Consider the following 14,595-nt stretch of genomic DNA (forward strand, 5'->3'; position numbering starts at 1 on the left):
TTCAATACTTCATAATATACATTCAGTACACATAACTATTTCAAGTAAGATTAAATTATGACTTACCTATTTATATGACATAGGTATTATATCCTTGTTTCGATATCAATAGCTAAATAATAAGCAAAAATGTTTAAACATATGACGAAACAAGACATTAACCTGAAACACCTACCTCAAGTTTAGCACTATGTTGGAATATTGTTAAGGCTTTGTGTGTGAGCTGGGCAAAACATGAGCTAAGTGTTGCTATTTTCTGTCGTGCTGAAAACACTGTCTCCGGCTCCTCCGTTTCCAGTTCCACTGTAAAACATAACGATTTCGGCTTAATGTTTATTGATTATAGTCCATGACCTAACCGCTCATTTATTGTTTACGTAATGTGTGTAAAATCCTTACGATAGTGCATACGACAAGTTTAGACAGAAGTTTTAATGAATTAAAAAAAAATAAGCGAAAAGGAAAGGAAACTAAAGGAATTATGTTGTAAGTTAGTTCACAAATGAAGCTGTGTTTCTTGTGAAAATGTACTTGACAGATTAAAGCTAAGTTGAGAAAATTATGACAATATATAAAAGTTGCTTACCTAATGATGTATCTAATCCAACACATGCTTTATCGAATTCTTTTTCCAATATATCTAACCACCGAAAACCAACCCCAGTCGTCGCCATCTTCACAATAAACTTGTTGTTGACAACAATAAAATGTCAAAGTGACAGTCATCTTCGTTCAAAAATATTTTTTAATTCTTATTATACATACAATAGGAAATATGCATGATTTTTTGTTATTTTTTTATCAGATAGTTAACAACGTTTTATATAAGGGAGAAAAATATCGCAGCCAAAAAGTAATTAGAAGTATATAAAAAATGTTTTATAAAACCCAACTCAAATCGACAATTCAAACGACGCGGCCATTTGGCGCGCTTCGAGTGACGTCACAGTTCATGACAACAAACAAGAAATTAATGGAACAAGTTTAGAAATTTCTTTGATTCAACGTCTTTATATTCGTTTCATATAATAATTATTGTTAATAAATCGCTATGGAACATCATTGTTCAATAGAAAAATACAAAAACCTACATAGAAGTATTGGGTTGTGCATAACTGCAAAAATACAAAATAATATTGTTAACTTAAATAATATTGTTGAAATAAAAGTGTTAACATTAATATTATTAATTATTATACCCATTATAGATGATGTGATAGTGATAGCAAACGGTTTAATTAATATGCAGTATGTATTAAAAAGATGAATAATTATAAATGTTGTTTTACTAAGTAATCGTTTATTTTCCACCATTCTTTGCTACATACATTTAATGACCCATAAACATCCTAAGATAGTTATAAACTGATTCATTTAAATATAATAGAAGAAAAATAGCACTACAGCAAAAATCTGTACATTTGTCAATCAGATATTGTTTTCTACTTTTATTTACATTTTTAATAACAAAATCCTTGTGTGCAAGCACAATAGAGCACAAAATGTCTGAATTTTCCTCAAGGCTCAATGTAGTATAGTATTCATGGATTTTTTTAAAAAAGGTCTACGTTGGCAGCACTGACGCAGATTAAAATGACACCCAAGAAGCTTATATCTAATACACTGAAGACCTCAGTATGAACACTAACCTGTCACAAGAAAATATGACCTTGAATGACGCCTGTATGTTCCTTCATAAACCTAACTAACCCAAGAAGCTTATATTTAATACACTGGAGATTGCACTATGAACGTTGACTTGTCACGGGAAAATATGACCTTGAATGACGCCTGTATGTTCCTTCATAAACCTAACTAACCCAAGAAGCTTTTAATTAATACACTGGAGATTGCACTATGAACGTTGACTTGTCACGGGAAGGTATGACCTTGAATGACGCCTGGTTGTTTTTTGTCCCTTTCACACCTAACTTAGAAAGTTGGTGTGAAAGGGATGAAGGAACAACCAGGCGTCATTCAAGGTCATACCTTCCCGTGACAAGTCAACGTTCATAGTGCAATCTCCAGTGTATTAGATATAAGCTTCTTGAACTAACCTAACCTAACCTAACTTGGCAAGTTGGTGTGAAAGGGACAAAAACATACAGGCGTCATTCAAGGTCATACTTTCCCGTGACAAGTCAACGTTCATAGTGCAATCTCCAGTGTATTAGTTATAAGCTTCTTGGACTAACCACGTGGTACCTTATGCATTATGACGTCATAGTTCATGCGTTTGCTCTGACCAATGGTGTCGCGTTTTATATTTTTGAATTTCCCAGACTACCTATAATAATTTATCAATGAATTTTATATTAAGTAGGTATATACAGGGTGTAATCGTCAAGTGTGCACAGGCGATTTTTCCGTAAGTATTACAGATAAAAAAAAACTTTAAACTGATATCGAAAGTACTTATCTTAATGAGTAAAATGGCCGTAATAAATTTTTAAAAATAAATCGAGAAATATCAAAAAAATTACCTTTAAACCCTCCCATACATTAAGTATGAAATATGAATATCCCATATACATTTAATAATATGAAAGATTTTAGCTTTCTTTTTCTTTTTTTGGTTTTCTGCTTTACTTCGCAAATTTGAAGTGGCATTTTCCACGCATTTCCCGGACATTTTCCGGGCATTTCTCAGACATTTTCCGGATATTATCTTGGCATTTCCCAGATATTTAGGTATTCCAGGTGTTTCCCAAGTATTTTCCGGGGATATCCGGGGCATATCCGGAAAATGCCTATAAAATATCCGGAAAATCCCCGGAAAATGCCTGGGAAATGCCCGGAAATTTCCCGGGAAAAGTGTGGAAAATGCCTGGAAAATTCCCGGTAAATGCCTGGGAAATGTTCGGAAAATGTCTGGGAAATGCGTGGAAAATGTCTTGAAAATGCCAGAGAAATGTCCGGAAAATGTCTGGGAAATGCCTGGAAAATATCCGGAAAATGCCTGGGAAATGCTCGGATAATGCCTGGGAAATTCCTGAAAAATAACCGGAAAATGCCTGGGAAATCCCCGGAAAATGCGTGGAAATGTCCGTAAAAAGCGTGGAAAATGCGTGAAAATGTCCGGAAAAAGCGTGGAAAATGCCACTTCAAATTTGCGAAGTAATTAAAGCAGAAAACCAAAATAAAAGAAAAAGAAAGCTAAAATCTCTCATCTAATCTAATAAGTATATATTATAAAGGCGAAAGGCTTATCCATTATTATGTAGCAAAAATCGAATACAATAATTATAAAAGAGACGTGACTTCTCTATTCCTCTTATATTCTAGGAGGTAGCAACGTTGACAAGTGAGCATTTTAGTATAGTTGGTTCTTTGATATGCTGTTCCTCTTGCTATTTCGGTTACAGTCCAGGCTGTCTGGCTGGCCACAGTGGTTGCGTTTATTAGTGCGCATCTTATCTGCACAGGAAAATATCCTTAATTTAAAGTCATTTTTTAACGCGTAATTTTTAATCGTTTGCCTTTAGATAGATCCATTAGAGATACATTTTTTATTGCAAGACGTTTTTTTCGTTGTTAAATAGGTGCCAGACGCAATTTTTATTTCAAAATAATTAAAATATCATCGAAATAAGTGAAATTCCATCAACATGAGTCCCAGTGAAGGATAAGTAATCACTGTGTTACTTATACTATATATAATATTCATTTACTATTTACAGTTTTATTGCAACAATCTACCATATCGCCTCCTTTTTCCCAACGAACCTCAAATAGGACGTTAATGTAAACTTGATAAAAACCAAATTTCATCAAGAAATTAAAGACTTTTTAACGGATTTTAAACGCGATTTATTCATTGTATTATTTTCCCAAGTCTTTAATTTCAAAATGTATAATACTCGCGTAAAATCAAGCACTAGAAAATACAAATATCATCAAATTCATATTTATACCCAAAAGTGTAATAAATATGAAACCATCTATTAAAAATATTAGTTTACTAATTATTCAATATAAGTATTAAAAAAGGATAATATAATATAAATAATAAAGTTATTACTTACCTTTTAAGCGGACTCATGTTGATGTAATTTCACTTATTTCGATGACATTTTAGTTATTTTGAAATAAAAATTGCGTATGGCACCTACTTTACAACGAAAAAAACGTCTTGCAATAAAAAAATTATGTCTGATGGATCTATCTAAAGGCAAACGATTAAAAATTACGCGTTAAAAAATGACTTTAAATTAAGGATATTTTCCTGTGCAGATAAGATGCGCACTAATAAACGCAACCACTGCGGTCAGCCAGACAGCCCGGACTCTAACCGAAATATCAAGAGAAACAGTATATCAAAAACCCAACTATACTAAAATGACTTTTTTTTTAACGTTGCTAGCTCCCGTACTATTAGAACATAACTAACAAGCTAACGCGATAAAATGTAAAGTAAAATTCACAGTAAAATTAATAGGTAGGTAGGTATCGCCATAATAATATCGCTTACATAGTACTTGAGACTTATTTTGTACCATATAGGCATATAATCAAAACACTCTAACTATCTCTTCATGTCAATATTATGAATAAAGTTAATATGCAATAAATGGAAAAAGAATAGTTAGATAATATATTCATTTTTTGAGATGCTTTTTTCGTTTAAAAAATTTTTTGAAAACCTTTCTTCTGGATTAAGTTACCTGTGCGAAATTCACAAGAAACATCCTAAATACCTACCGTGGCGCACGCGCAAGTCAAAACATTAAAATAGGTAGGTATCGCCATGATATCGACATTAGTAGGTAAATACTAGGTATACTTTTTTTTCAACTATGCGTAAATAAAACAATCTTATTTTGTAATGCACATAACCCAGTGACGACTTTATTGACAAACAATTTTACTTAAAGCCACATTTTAAGTTCATTCACATTGCAACGTGATTTATAATAAATTGTAATTTAATACAAAACAAAACATCTCTCATACTCATGGAAACAAACCACTTGAAAAAATTTAATATTTTTGCTTGTATGGTAACGCACAAGAGTAGATTCAGAACTTTTCGATGAACAAGATAGAGTCATATTTTATCCTATTTTTTAAACAAGGAGATAGCGACTTAAGTAGAGTCGATAACGACCACGGGAATTATAAACTCGGATCAACTAAAAAGTTTTTTATTTGATTGTATATTTAGTTTATCTGAGATTAGGTACAAATTAGGAAAATACCTACAAAATAATTGAGGAGGAAGGTGTGTGGAAATGTTTTAAATCCACCTTTGTAAGTCTTATCCTTATTCCCTAAATAAATTACGATGCCATACATGTTTTGATTTTCCAAATAAAAAGGATATAAGTAAAAGAATTAATTATAATCGTGATCTTCCTCCTGTTTTAGCAGTACCTACGTAATAATTTTATTTTGATAATTATTACAGCAGTAAGTCCACGCGAGAGCAAAATTAATAACATAATTGAGGCTCACCAGCGCCATCTACCTCGATAGGAATTTCTAATATGCACACGCTTCACTTTTCCAAAATATTTATTGACTTGACTTGCTGAAATTCTAAATTTATTATTTGTGCCATTTACTTTGCTTTAAATAAAAATATTTACATAATTACATTCTATGCTACAGCCGATCACGCAATATTCATACAAACTATTTTACCTAGAAATAAGTCCTTTTTCTACATTTTGATTCTAGCATAACGCAGAACACAACGTTCAAATTATTAACCGTGTAAATTACAATTATAATTTTAATTCTATTAAGTATTAATAAAACATCTATTTTAAACCCATTTATCATATTTAATTTGCCAGTTTTCTTGTAACAAAACAGTATCACAAATACAATTTTTTTTTAGTAACTGTAAAATTTAAATATAATATATGGTAATAGGCCAGTGTTAATTTAATATTTTTGCAGTACTAGTACATCCACAGATTTCATAAGAAATGAGATGTCTAGAACCTCAAGAATGCTATTTGTTCACAGAATATATCAATTGATAATGTGGAAGGATTTTATTTTGCTCCCCTTCATCAAAAAATATCATATTTCAACTTAAATTAAGTTGGAAAACCTACTCCTGAGGAATTTTTCTATACCCGTTTTATCAACAATAATATGCCAGACATTATCTCATTGCTTTACCCAGTGAATTTTAAGTTATTCTTAAATCTGTCAGAGGAAAATTAAGTAAAATAATTCGAGTTTTAAAATTATTTTCAATGTAAGTTTTACCTAAAATTTTTTACATTATCTTCAAGAAAGTAGGTATGCATTAACTGGAAAATCTCAACCAAAGTACATATATGGACCAAAATTGCTGTATAAAAAGATTCCACCATATTGTGTGCTATTCTTTCATCATCATGAATGGCCCTTTATTTTTGATGTGCACGTTTTGCACACACAATACGAGACTTAAAAAATAACGTACACAAGTGTTTATATTAGTAGTTATAATTAGATATACATTGAAAATCTCCATTAACAGTGCACCCATGTATTTAAAAAATGTATGTTAGATTTAATATCCCTTTTTAAAAAATGAACTTTTGAAGCTGCACAGGTAACCAAAGTAAAAAATACATTACCTACCATTATATTGTAGTGCCATATTTCGATGGAATTGTAATTTAATTAAATAGAAACAGTAACAACATAATTTAATAAAGCATGGGTATAAATGTGACGTTAAAATCCAGAATGATCAGTTACAGATCATTTCTATACTTTTTTTAAAAGCCGACACAGAAAGCTATTAACACTATGAAATGAATAACCTTATGATATAATATACAAAGTACGTCGTAAGAGATATCCAACTGAATCATGGTGGTTGGATTAACAACTCATACCTTACAATTATGATAAGGTTTCATGTATGCTAACTTCACTAAATGCAATCAAACACGTCCTCGTAATGAAAACTCTAAAATAATTTTGATAAAATTCTTTACCAAATCAGTAGTGAGTACATATAACTAAGGCCAAAATACAATTATATTTATATTTATCCCAACAGCTTTTCAATTGTAAATAAATATGGATTTAGTCATAATATAAAAAAAATATTTATATTTCTTATCAGTGTAGTTCTCTCTCAAGCTTGGCCTATGACATACAGATTATGATTAAAATTTAAAAACTTAAGTCACACTTTAATATCTTTGCTGACAATATCTATTATACACACTTAAATCTAATTGGATACAAATAAATATTTAATATGCTTATAACAATAGAAAATACCACATAAAAACAAATTATTTTGTCATTTTTTTGAACTGTTATTGGTTTTACCATATTTTTTTTTAATTATATCTTGCTTGCTTGTACAATAATGGATCAACATAGCTAATTTATAAGTTGAAAATAAAAAAAAATATGAAGGCTATTTTCTAGACTGATAATTAACCTTTTTAATCTACATATTTTAATAGAAATTGAGTTATTATTAACATTGCACTTATTTACACCTGCATAATTCTGATATCTAAAATATTCAAGAATTACAACAGTGATACAAAGTTTAGGGACACAAAATCGTGTTTAAGTGGGTAGTGCTGGGTGAATATACACATTTTATCAAAAATTTAACAAAAAGGCTGTGAAATCATACATGTTCAAAACTTACACAAAAGAAAATTATAAAGGTGAGTTCATCAGCTCATTGCCTATTTAACACTTTTTGCCAGGATGAAACTGCCCCTTGAAGTATTTATATTTTGCAGTAGTTTTATCAAACAAACAAACTAAAATGTTATAATTTATAACATCAGTAAGTGCTCTTCTTCGCTCTTAACTATTTCAAATGAAAATTGGGGCTTCTTTTACGAAATATTCTCAATATTTCCACTGTTAAGTGGAATTTGTTAAACATATTTAGAATAGAAGCTAGAAGAACAAACAAGAGCACTGAAATTGGCAACTTATTGAATATTGCATTACTCAACTGTCTTACTTAAATATCTCTTTATACTTACTGATTGTATATTTGTGTACATACAAGTCACCTAGCCACATACGGTACTTACTACTTAACTCTGAAATTTATTGATAAGAGAAAACTTTAAACAGTTCATATCCATTACATACAAGTGAACACAACATAATTTAATTGCTAAATATAATAGGTACTGTTACAGCTGTGCACGAAAATATAATCACATTAAGCACTTTGATTGTGTCCTTTCTTAACAAATAGTACATCCACTTTTTTCTGGCATGTGCCCATCTGATCTCTCTATTTCAGAGAGCATCGCATGGAACATATCCGTAACAGACTGGAAGGAATTATCACAGATTAATATTTAAAATATTAACGTTTTTGAGTTAATATTTTGTAAATTTTAAATTAAAGTATAAGCATGCAACTATTTGTAGATTTTAATGAAAACAGTCATGAAATAACAAACACAATAGAAGCATTTACCTCATTCCGTTTAGCACTGGTTTCTACAAATGCAGCATTCCACTTTTCAGCCAATCTCTTTCCTTCCTCTGTACTGATCTTTCTTTCTAAATGAAGATCTGTTTTATTTCCAACGAGTACTATGGGAACGCTGAAAACATTCATAAAAGTATCCTCAGTGAAAGAACTAAAAGTATTTGACATATTATATGAAAACATGGTTTTGTATGAATAAAATAAAAGTGATGATAAAACATCCAAATTTAGTTCTTATTACTTCTTTCTTCCTCTGTCATTTCAACTATCTACAAATAAAACTAAAAATCAAATATGATATTTGCTCGCTTAGCAAATAATTTTAAAATGGAATTTTAAATTTTATAACTATATGATAGTTGACATAGTAGTACTGTGATAATAATGAAAATAAACATCCAGTATTATAAATAAAATGAAAAAGAATACTCACTGTATTTTTCCAACCATGTCTAATAATTTGTCATATATTATTTGAACAATTTGAAAGCTTTTACTTGATGTGATAGAATATACTAAAACATAGCCATGATAATCCATACTGTATTGAAGAGGGAATATACTATACTCATCCTGACCAGCTGTATCCACTAACTTTACTTCATACTCTGTTGAATTTAACCGGATGAACTTTGTAAAAGCTACAAAAAAATCAACAAATTAATCGCAATAAGAATTGTAACATATTCTAAGGTTAACTTACTTGTAGTTATAACAAAGAAGTGAGTATATTATTCTTCTGTTTAATTAACAATATTACTTACTATTTTCAATTGTTGGATCGTACGAATCTACAAATTGGCCTTCGACAAACTGTATAATAAGAGAAGATTTTCCTGCAAATGTGTTTTTAAAAATTATAACGTCATAATAAAAATATAAACTTAAAAATAATAGGTTGATTCCAGGCCATTACCAACAGATCTGTAGCCCATCATTGCAATTTTCCTTTGCTTCGACGGCATTTTAGTGAACAGATTTTACAATAGCCTTTAATTTAATACAATTTTTCTTCCACAAAAGTTCACAAAATCACAAAATATCAGAAGTCAGAACTGTCAATTGGGCAAAAGCAATTTACTCATGAAACATCAAAGTTCAAAACTCCATCAGAAATATCAATACTGGAAGTACAGATTAAATAAAACAAAACTTGTCCTATTGGCTATTTCCCACATCATGAGGAATTCGTCAAATTTTTTATCTTCCGCTGTCAATGTCAAGGTAGTAAATAGCAATTGTTTGTGACACTGATATACGTCAAACAAAATTTTATAAATACAAATGACGAAACGAAATGAGTGATTTACTGCAAAATTAAACATAATTACTTCATAATAATAATAATAAAGATTTTCCGTTTTTCGGATAAAATTTTACACCTAATAACGATACAATTTGAAAATATTTGAATGTTATTCATTTTATACTGTGAACTTGTGAACTAGGTACCTAGTCGGTGAAAAAACATCAAAATGTCTCTAAACATTCCGGATTGCCCAGCCAGCCTGAAGAGTATTCAATATTACTTAAAAACTGCATCAGAGCACGATGCTAGAGATCCCGTCATCGCCTATTGGTGTCGTTTGCATGCCTTACAAGTTGGGCTTAAACTTACAACGAAGAAAACGCCCGAGGAAACAAAGGTTCTCATGGGTGAGTTATTGATAAGTTTTGAAATAGCGATGAATTCAATTGCCTTGTAAAGGCAACATATAACATTAGTTAGGTTTACTCTGCATAAATATATTTATGCAAATATACAATTGGGTGACAGGTAGATCGTAGTTTTGTATATTAGTCTTAAATCAACTTGCTTGATAATTCATACTTGTTTTATGCTTTCAGCTATAATGGATTGGTTAGAAGAAGCGAAAAAGACAAATAAGGATAATGATGCCGTATCTAATGAAGTAGTGGCTCAAGCCCATTTGGAGAACTATGCACTTAAATTGTTCTTGTTTGCTGATAAACAAGACAGAGAACAGAACTATGGAAAGTAAGTTATAAGAATTTGGATACACTTTTAAACATGTAATTTGTGTAACATGAAAAGGGATAAATCTCGTAATGAAGCCTTACATGACATACGTCATTCTTAAAGGCTTGAAGTTAAATGAATAGAAGAATTAAGAATACTTACCTCATCTAAATATATACTTAATTTTTTGCTAATGCTATATTATAATTCTAGTGATTTGTTTTAGGAATGTAGTGAAATCATTCTTCCTGGCTGGTATGATATATGATGTTCTTACAACCTTTGGTGAGTTAACTGAAGAAGCAGCTCAGAATAGGAAGTATGCTAAGTGGCGAGCTGCACACATACACAGCGCTCTGAAGAATGGGGAAATGCCTGAGCCACGTAAGAAATATATTATTCTTATATGACATTATTGAAATATGAAAGTGTGCTTCATTATTTTTCATTCTATTCCATTGCAAAAGTGTAATTTTATGATATGAAGTTTGTGTTTGAGGATAGTAAGTGACATAAGACTTTTCACTGCGATAAAAGATCCCATTCCTGTGGAAAGATCCAGAATGATTCACACATATTCACATTCAAATCACAACAAAAGTTATAAATTCCGATAGATCGCGCTCTATTACGAATATATGTCACATTGACAACTTTCTTTGATCATGTGAATGAAGCCGCGAATGGTACGCTTATTTGTAGTAATGAGTTCTACCTTACCATAAAATAAACTTCATGTGTTTTTATGTTTTTAGTAGATGGATTTAAGAGAGGATAATCAAATCATGGAATATACATTTACCATCTAGTCTATCATCTCTGATTAATTCAACTAATTGTAAGCCATTTAGATGAAAAGTGTGTGAAGTTGACTGTAATTAATAATTGTACAAAAAATTAAAAGAGTAGATTAATATGAATAAAGGTGTAGTTCAAAATTATCAAAAAAATAGTCACGTAAAATTTTATTTTATTTTCCTTTAGCAACTCCACTCGCTGGTGAAGGAGAACAAAACGATACTGGATCGTTAGCTGAAGGTGGAGAAGGGTCAGCGCCAGCGCCCGCTCCCACTCCGGCACCAACCAGCTTTCCTCAAGAATTCGGTTTTAGTGACAATCCTTCTCAACCCACAATTCCTACCAGCTTCAGCAACTCCCTGCCTGATCCTAACGCTGCACTACGCGCGGCGTCCCAACTTCCACCAGTGCCATACACTCCTGACCCGAACCCCGGCGGCTTCATTCCCTACGACCCATCACAACAACCACAGCCAACGCCCCCAAGCACCCTGTATGGTGATAACTCGAACCTCGTCGCCCAACTCAGCCCAGAACAGATAGCCAAAGCTCAGAAGTATTGCAAATGGGCCAGCAGCGCCCTGAATTATGAAGATATTAAAACTGCAATCAACAATTTGAGAAATGCTTTGGAACTTCTGCAGACTGGACGTGATCCAGCATGAAATAATATGCTTCATGCTTCAAAAATTCATGTCACCTGCGTTGTTCTAATAATATTCACGCTGCGAATTTGTTGCTGTATAAATTTATTAAGATATTTTATTATAGGTGCTAGTATAAGAACGTCAAAAAAATTATAATGAGAAAAATAATTTCACATAAGTGAGAAATACTCAAAGGTATGTATAGTAGATTTGCATCTGGCTTTACATTAAATTACATAAATATTAATATATAATTTTGGTATTGGTAAACTATTCATAATGATATTAAAATTGGAGATTTTTTTTTAAGTACGACTTTTTATGCACTTCATTTAACATTACGTAAATTTAACTATACCTAAATGTAAATCGTAAATATATTGTTGCAAGATATAATATAAATATATCTGTTAATAGTTACCCAGTCTTTCTTTTTAACATTATAGAACTATATAGTAACTAAGTTTTCCTGTACCTCTTTTTTTAAAAACTACGACAGTGGTAGTGAACAAGTTTTTGGGGAAGAGTTAGTTTTAAGTGCACATGAAACTCATAGGTTCATATTATTAAGGTTATTCCTCATATTTCGATGAATAAATAAACATGCTAAGTACTATATTAATCATTAAAATGTATTAAATAAAACAATATGACAATTTATTAAATCATTTTATTGTTGAAATATAAAATGAATTTTTATCGACCGGCAAACAATGAAAATGTTTAATTTATAACAAAAAGAAATAATTGCGCGAAGAAAATGCGTGTTTATCTACAAGCACATCAAAGGTTTAAGGGTACTGGTAACATTCTAAATTATTTATAGGAACTAAATTTTGTATAATACGTAACAACCCTCAGTAAAAAAAGTTATGTACTTAATAGTATCTGAACACATTATTAACCGAACCGTGATAGAACTATTTATACTCTTGTCAATTTTTATGTAGTTACTTGTATATATATATATTTAACTCTAATTATATAAATATACAGAGTTGTTTATCCGGAGTGATATGTTATTTAGCTAAGGCATAAATCGTTCACACAGGTTTTTTTTTAAATACCCTCATGGCCTTATAATTTTATCAAAAGATTTTTTAAACGTGTAGATATTGTAGTCGACATCAATTATAATTCTAAAGACAGTGTATACCTACACGATTCAAAAATGTATCATACTATTTATGACGTAAATCTTGGCTGATAAGAAAAAATATCTTTATCGGTATATTAACCTCCTGAGACCCAGGATTTTTTTTTCTTTCTTTTTTAATAAAAATTAGCTGTATCTGTTCTAATGCAATTATAGATATTCAAAAAAATGGTAAAAAAAATCTTTCGTGGAAAACTTGGATTTTCTTTATGTCATATATATATTACAAGGGGTCCCAGTTCCAAGTGTAATGAGTTTATGAAAATGAAGAAAAACTACATGTGTTTTTAGTTATTATATATTTTTAAACTTGAATCTAAATATTTATGATTCTATCCATTGTTCTGTGTCTATTTTTTGTACCTTGGTTCAAAGATAGGTATTTTTAAGGGTGAGAAATAACCAGTTCAAGTATTTTGCACCGGCGCGGCGGTGTATTTATATTGTCACGTCCACCCCTAGGTCTTATTTCTTATCCATCCTCTCGGTCAGCCTCCTCTAATGCTTGCTCCACGTCATGTGCGTCCCCAAGATGGTCTGCCAACAACTGAAGACGACATACATAGTAACGATTCTGTCTGACATGACTCATACTCAGTGGACGAATGGAAGAAGAATCATTTTCTGGTATTTGGGCGGCTTCATCGGTATCATTTGGGGGATTATCTTCATCTCAAACATTTATTTATTCAATTAGACTTCTTCTAAAAGCACTTTTAAATCGTCATTACAGTATTAACATTTACCACCCTTTCGGAAAGCAGTATCTATGGAGAAGAACCGGCAAGAAACTCCATAGGTCTATCATATAGGTCAATATTTGACTCATCCAGGTGTTGGTAGATCTCAGTATCTTATAATCCTTGAAAATTATAATAAAATCTGTAACATAAACTAAAGAATGTCATATAGGTAATACATGGGGCCCTAGTAACCAATGCCAATTTGGCAAGAATTGAGACCAAATGTCTTACCAGTATGACATAAAAGAAAACATTTATATTTTTCACAAGTTTTAGATTTATCTTACAAAATAACTATTGCGGTTGCAGAAATAATATCTATTATCATTAGATATACAAAGATATACTGAAATATACTAATGGTTTCCCTAGAAATGTAAGATTACTGACCACGTGTTTGCCGTCGCACAGCCACCGTCAACTTCCAAATGAGAATACTTCAAATCAGTGTCACATAAAAAACCAAAAACCGTTTAGTATAGCGGATGACATACCACTACATCGATTTGAGGTATTATTCTCGCATATACGCAAAAGATGGCGTTGAAATATTTTTTTATTGTTTATGTAATATATATATGACCGTAGGCTCCAGGAGGTTAAATGAACCGGGAATACCGACTTGTATTTGAAGTCACCACCGAAATAGAAACGATGCGATAGTATAAACATTTCTGTGTGAACTAGCTGTAAATCAATTCCTTTAATCTGTAAACAAAAAATTGACCGAATAAAATAGTTCTTTATAAACAAGGCTATGAAAACTTCATTCGTGCTACACAATTATTGAGCAAATCATATTCACAACGAGAAATGTCCTTATTATTATCTCCTAA

The 14,595-nt window shown here is 31.1% G+C and overlaps 3 protein-coding genes across 3 annotated transcripts in view; 1 reads left to right on the forward strand and 2 right to left on the reverse strand.

Moving 5' to 3' along the window:
* Positions 1-691, reverse strand: part of LOC123692393 — a 51,222-nt gene extending 50,531 nt beyond the window's left edge. Inside the window, exons 1-2 of the mRNA XM_045637132.1 lie at positions 587-691; positions 176-303 (exon numbers count right to left, since the gene is read on the reverse strand). Of these exons, the coding sequence (XP_045493088.1) occupies positions 176-303; positions 587-674 (216 nt within the window). The 5' untranslated portion in view covers positions 675-691. The remainder of the gene's footprint in view (positions 1-175; positions 304-586) is intronic.
* A 4,127-nt stretch (positions 692-4,818) lies between these two features.
* Positions 4,819-9,512, reverse strand: LOC123692499 (GTP-binding protein Rheb homolog). The gene is made up of 5 exons (XM_045637255.1): positions 9,351-9,512; positions 9,199-9,270; positions 8,868-9,075; positions 8,420-8,549; positions 4,819-8,270 (listed from the first exon to the last, which is right to left on the reverse strand). Exons 1-5 carry the CDS (start codon positions 9,397-9,399, stop codon positions 8,181-8,183), a joined length of 549 nt encoding a protein of 182 aa, XP_045493211.1. The 5' UTR covers positions 9,400-9,512; the 3' UTR covers positions 4,819-8,180.
* Positions 9,513-9,703: 191 nt separating this feature from the next.
* On the forward strand, positions 9,704-12,280 carry LOC123692904 (vacuolar protein sorting-associated protein VTA1 homolog). Its single transcript, XM_045637767.1, has 4 exons — positions 9,704-10,090; positions 10,283-10,433; positions 10,642-10,799; positions 11,400-12,280. The coding sequence occupies exons 1-4, from the start codon at positions 9,910-9,912 to the stop codon at positions 11,876-11,878; spliced, it is 969 nt and encodes a 322-aa protein (XP_045493723.1). The 5' UTR covers positions 9,704-9,909; the 3' UTR covers positions 11,879-12,280.
* Positions 12,281-14,595: the final 2,315 nt, after the last annotated feature.

This window comes from Colias croceus, chromosome 6, assembly GCF_905220415.1.
Source record: "Colias croceus chromosome 6, ilColCroc2.1".
NCBI classification, from domain to species: Eukaryota; Metazoa; Arthropoda; class Insecta; order Lepidoptera; family Pieridae; genus Colias; species Colias croceus.

Bases quoted from the DNA above. Each gene is read 5' to 3' on its own strand.
- LOC123692499 (XM_045637255.1), bottom strand. From the start codon at position 9,399: ATGCCGTCGAAGCAAAGGAAAATTGCAATGATGGGCTACAGATCTGTT. The intron at 9,271-9,350 runs GTAATGGCCTGG...ACACATTTGCAG, and splicing joins GATGGGCTACAGATCTGTTG to GAAAATCTTCTCTTATTATA. The intron at 8,550-8,867 runs GTGAGTATTCTT...GAATGTTTTCAG, and splicing joins GACATGGTTGGAAAAATACA to CGTTCCCATAGTACTCGTTG.
- LOC123692904 (XM_045637767.1), top strand. From the start codon at position 9,910: ATGTCTCTAAACATTCCGGATTGCCCAGCCAGCCTGAAGAGTATTCAA. The intron at 10,091-10,282 runs GTGAGTTATTGA...TTATGCTTTCAG, and splicing joins GGAAACAAAGGTTCTCATGG to CTATAATGGATTGGTTAGAA. The intron at 10,800-11,399 runs GTAAGAAATATA...ATTTTCCTTTAG, and splicing joins TGGGGAAATGCCTGAGCCAC to CAACTCCACTCGCTGGTGAA.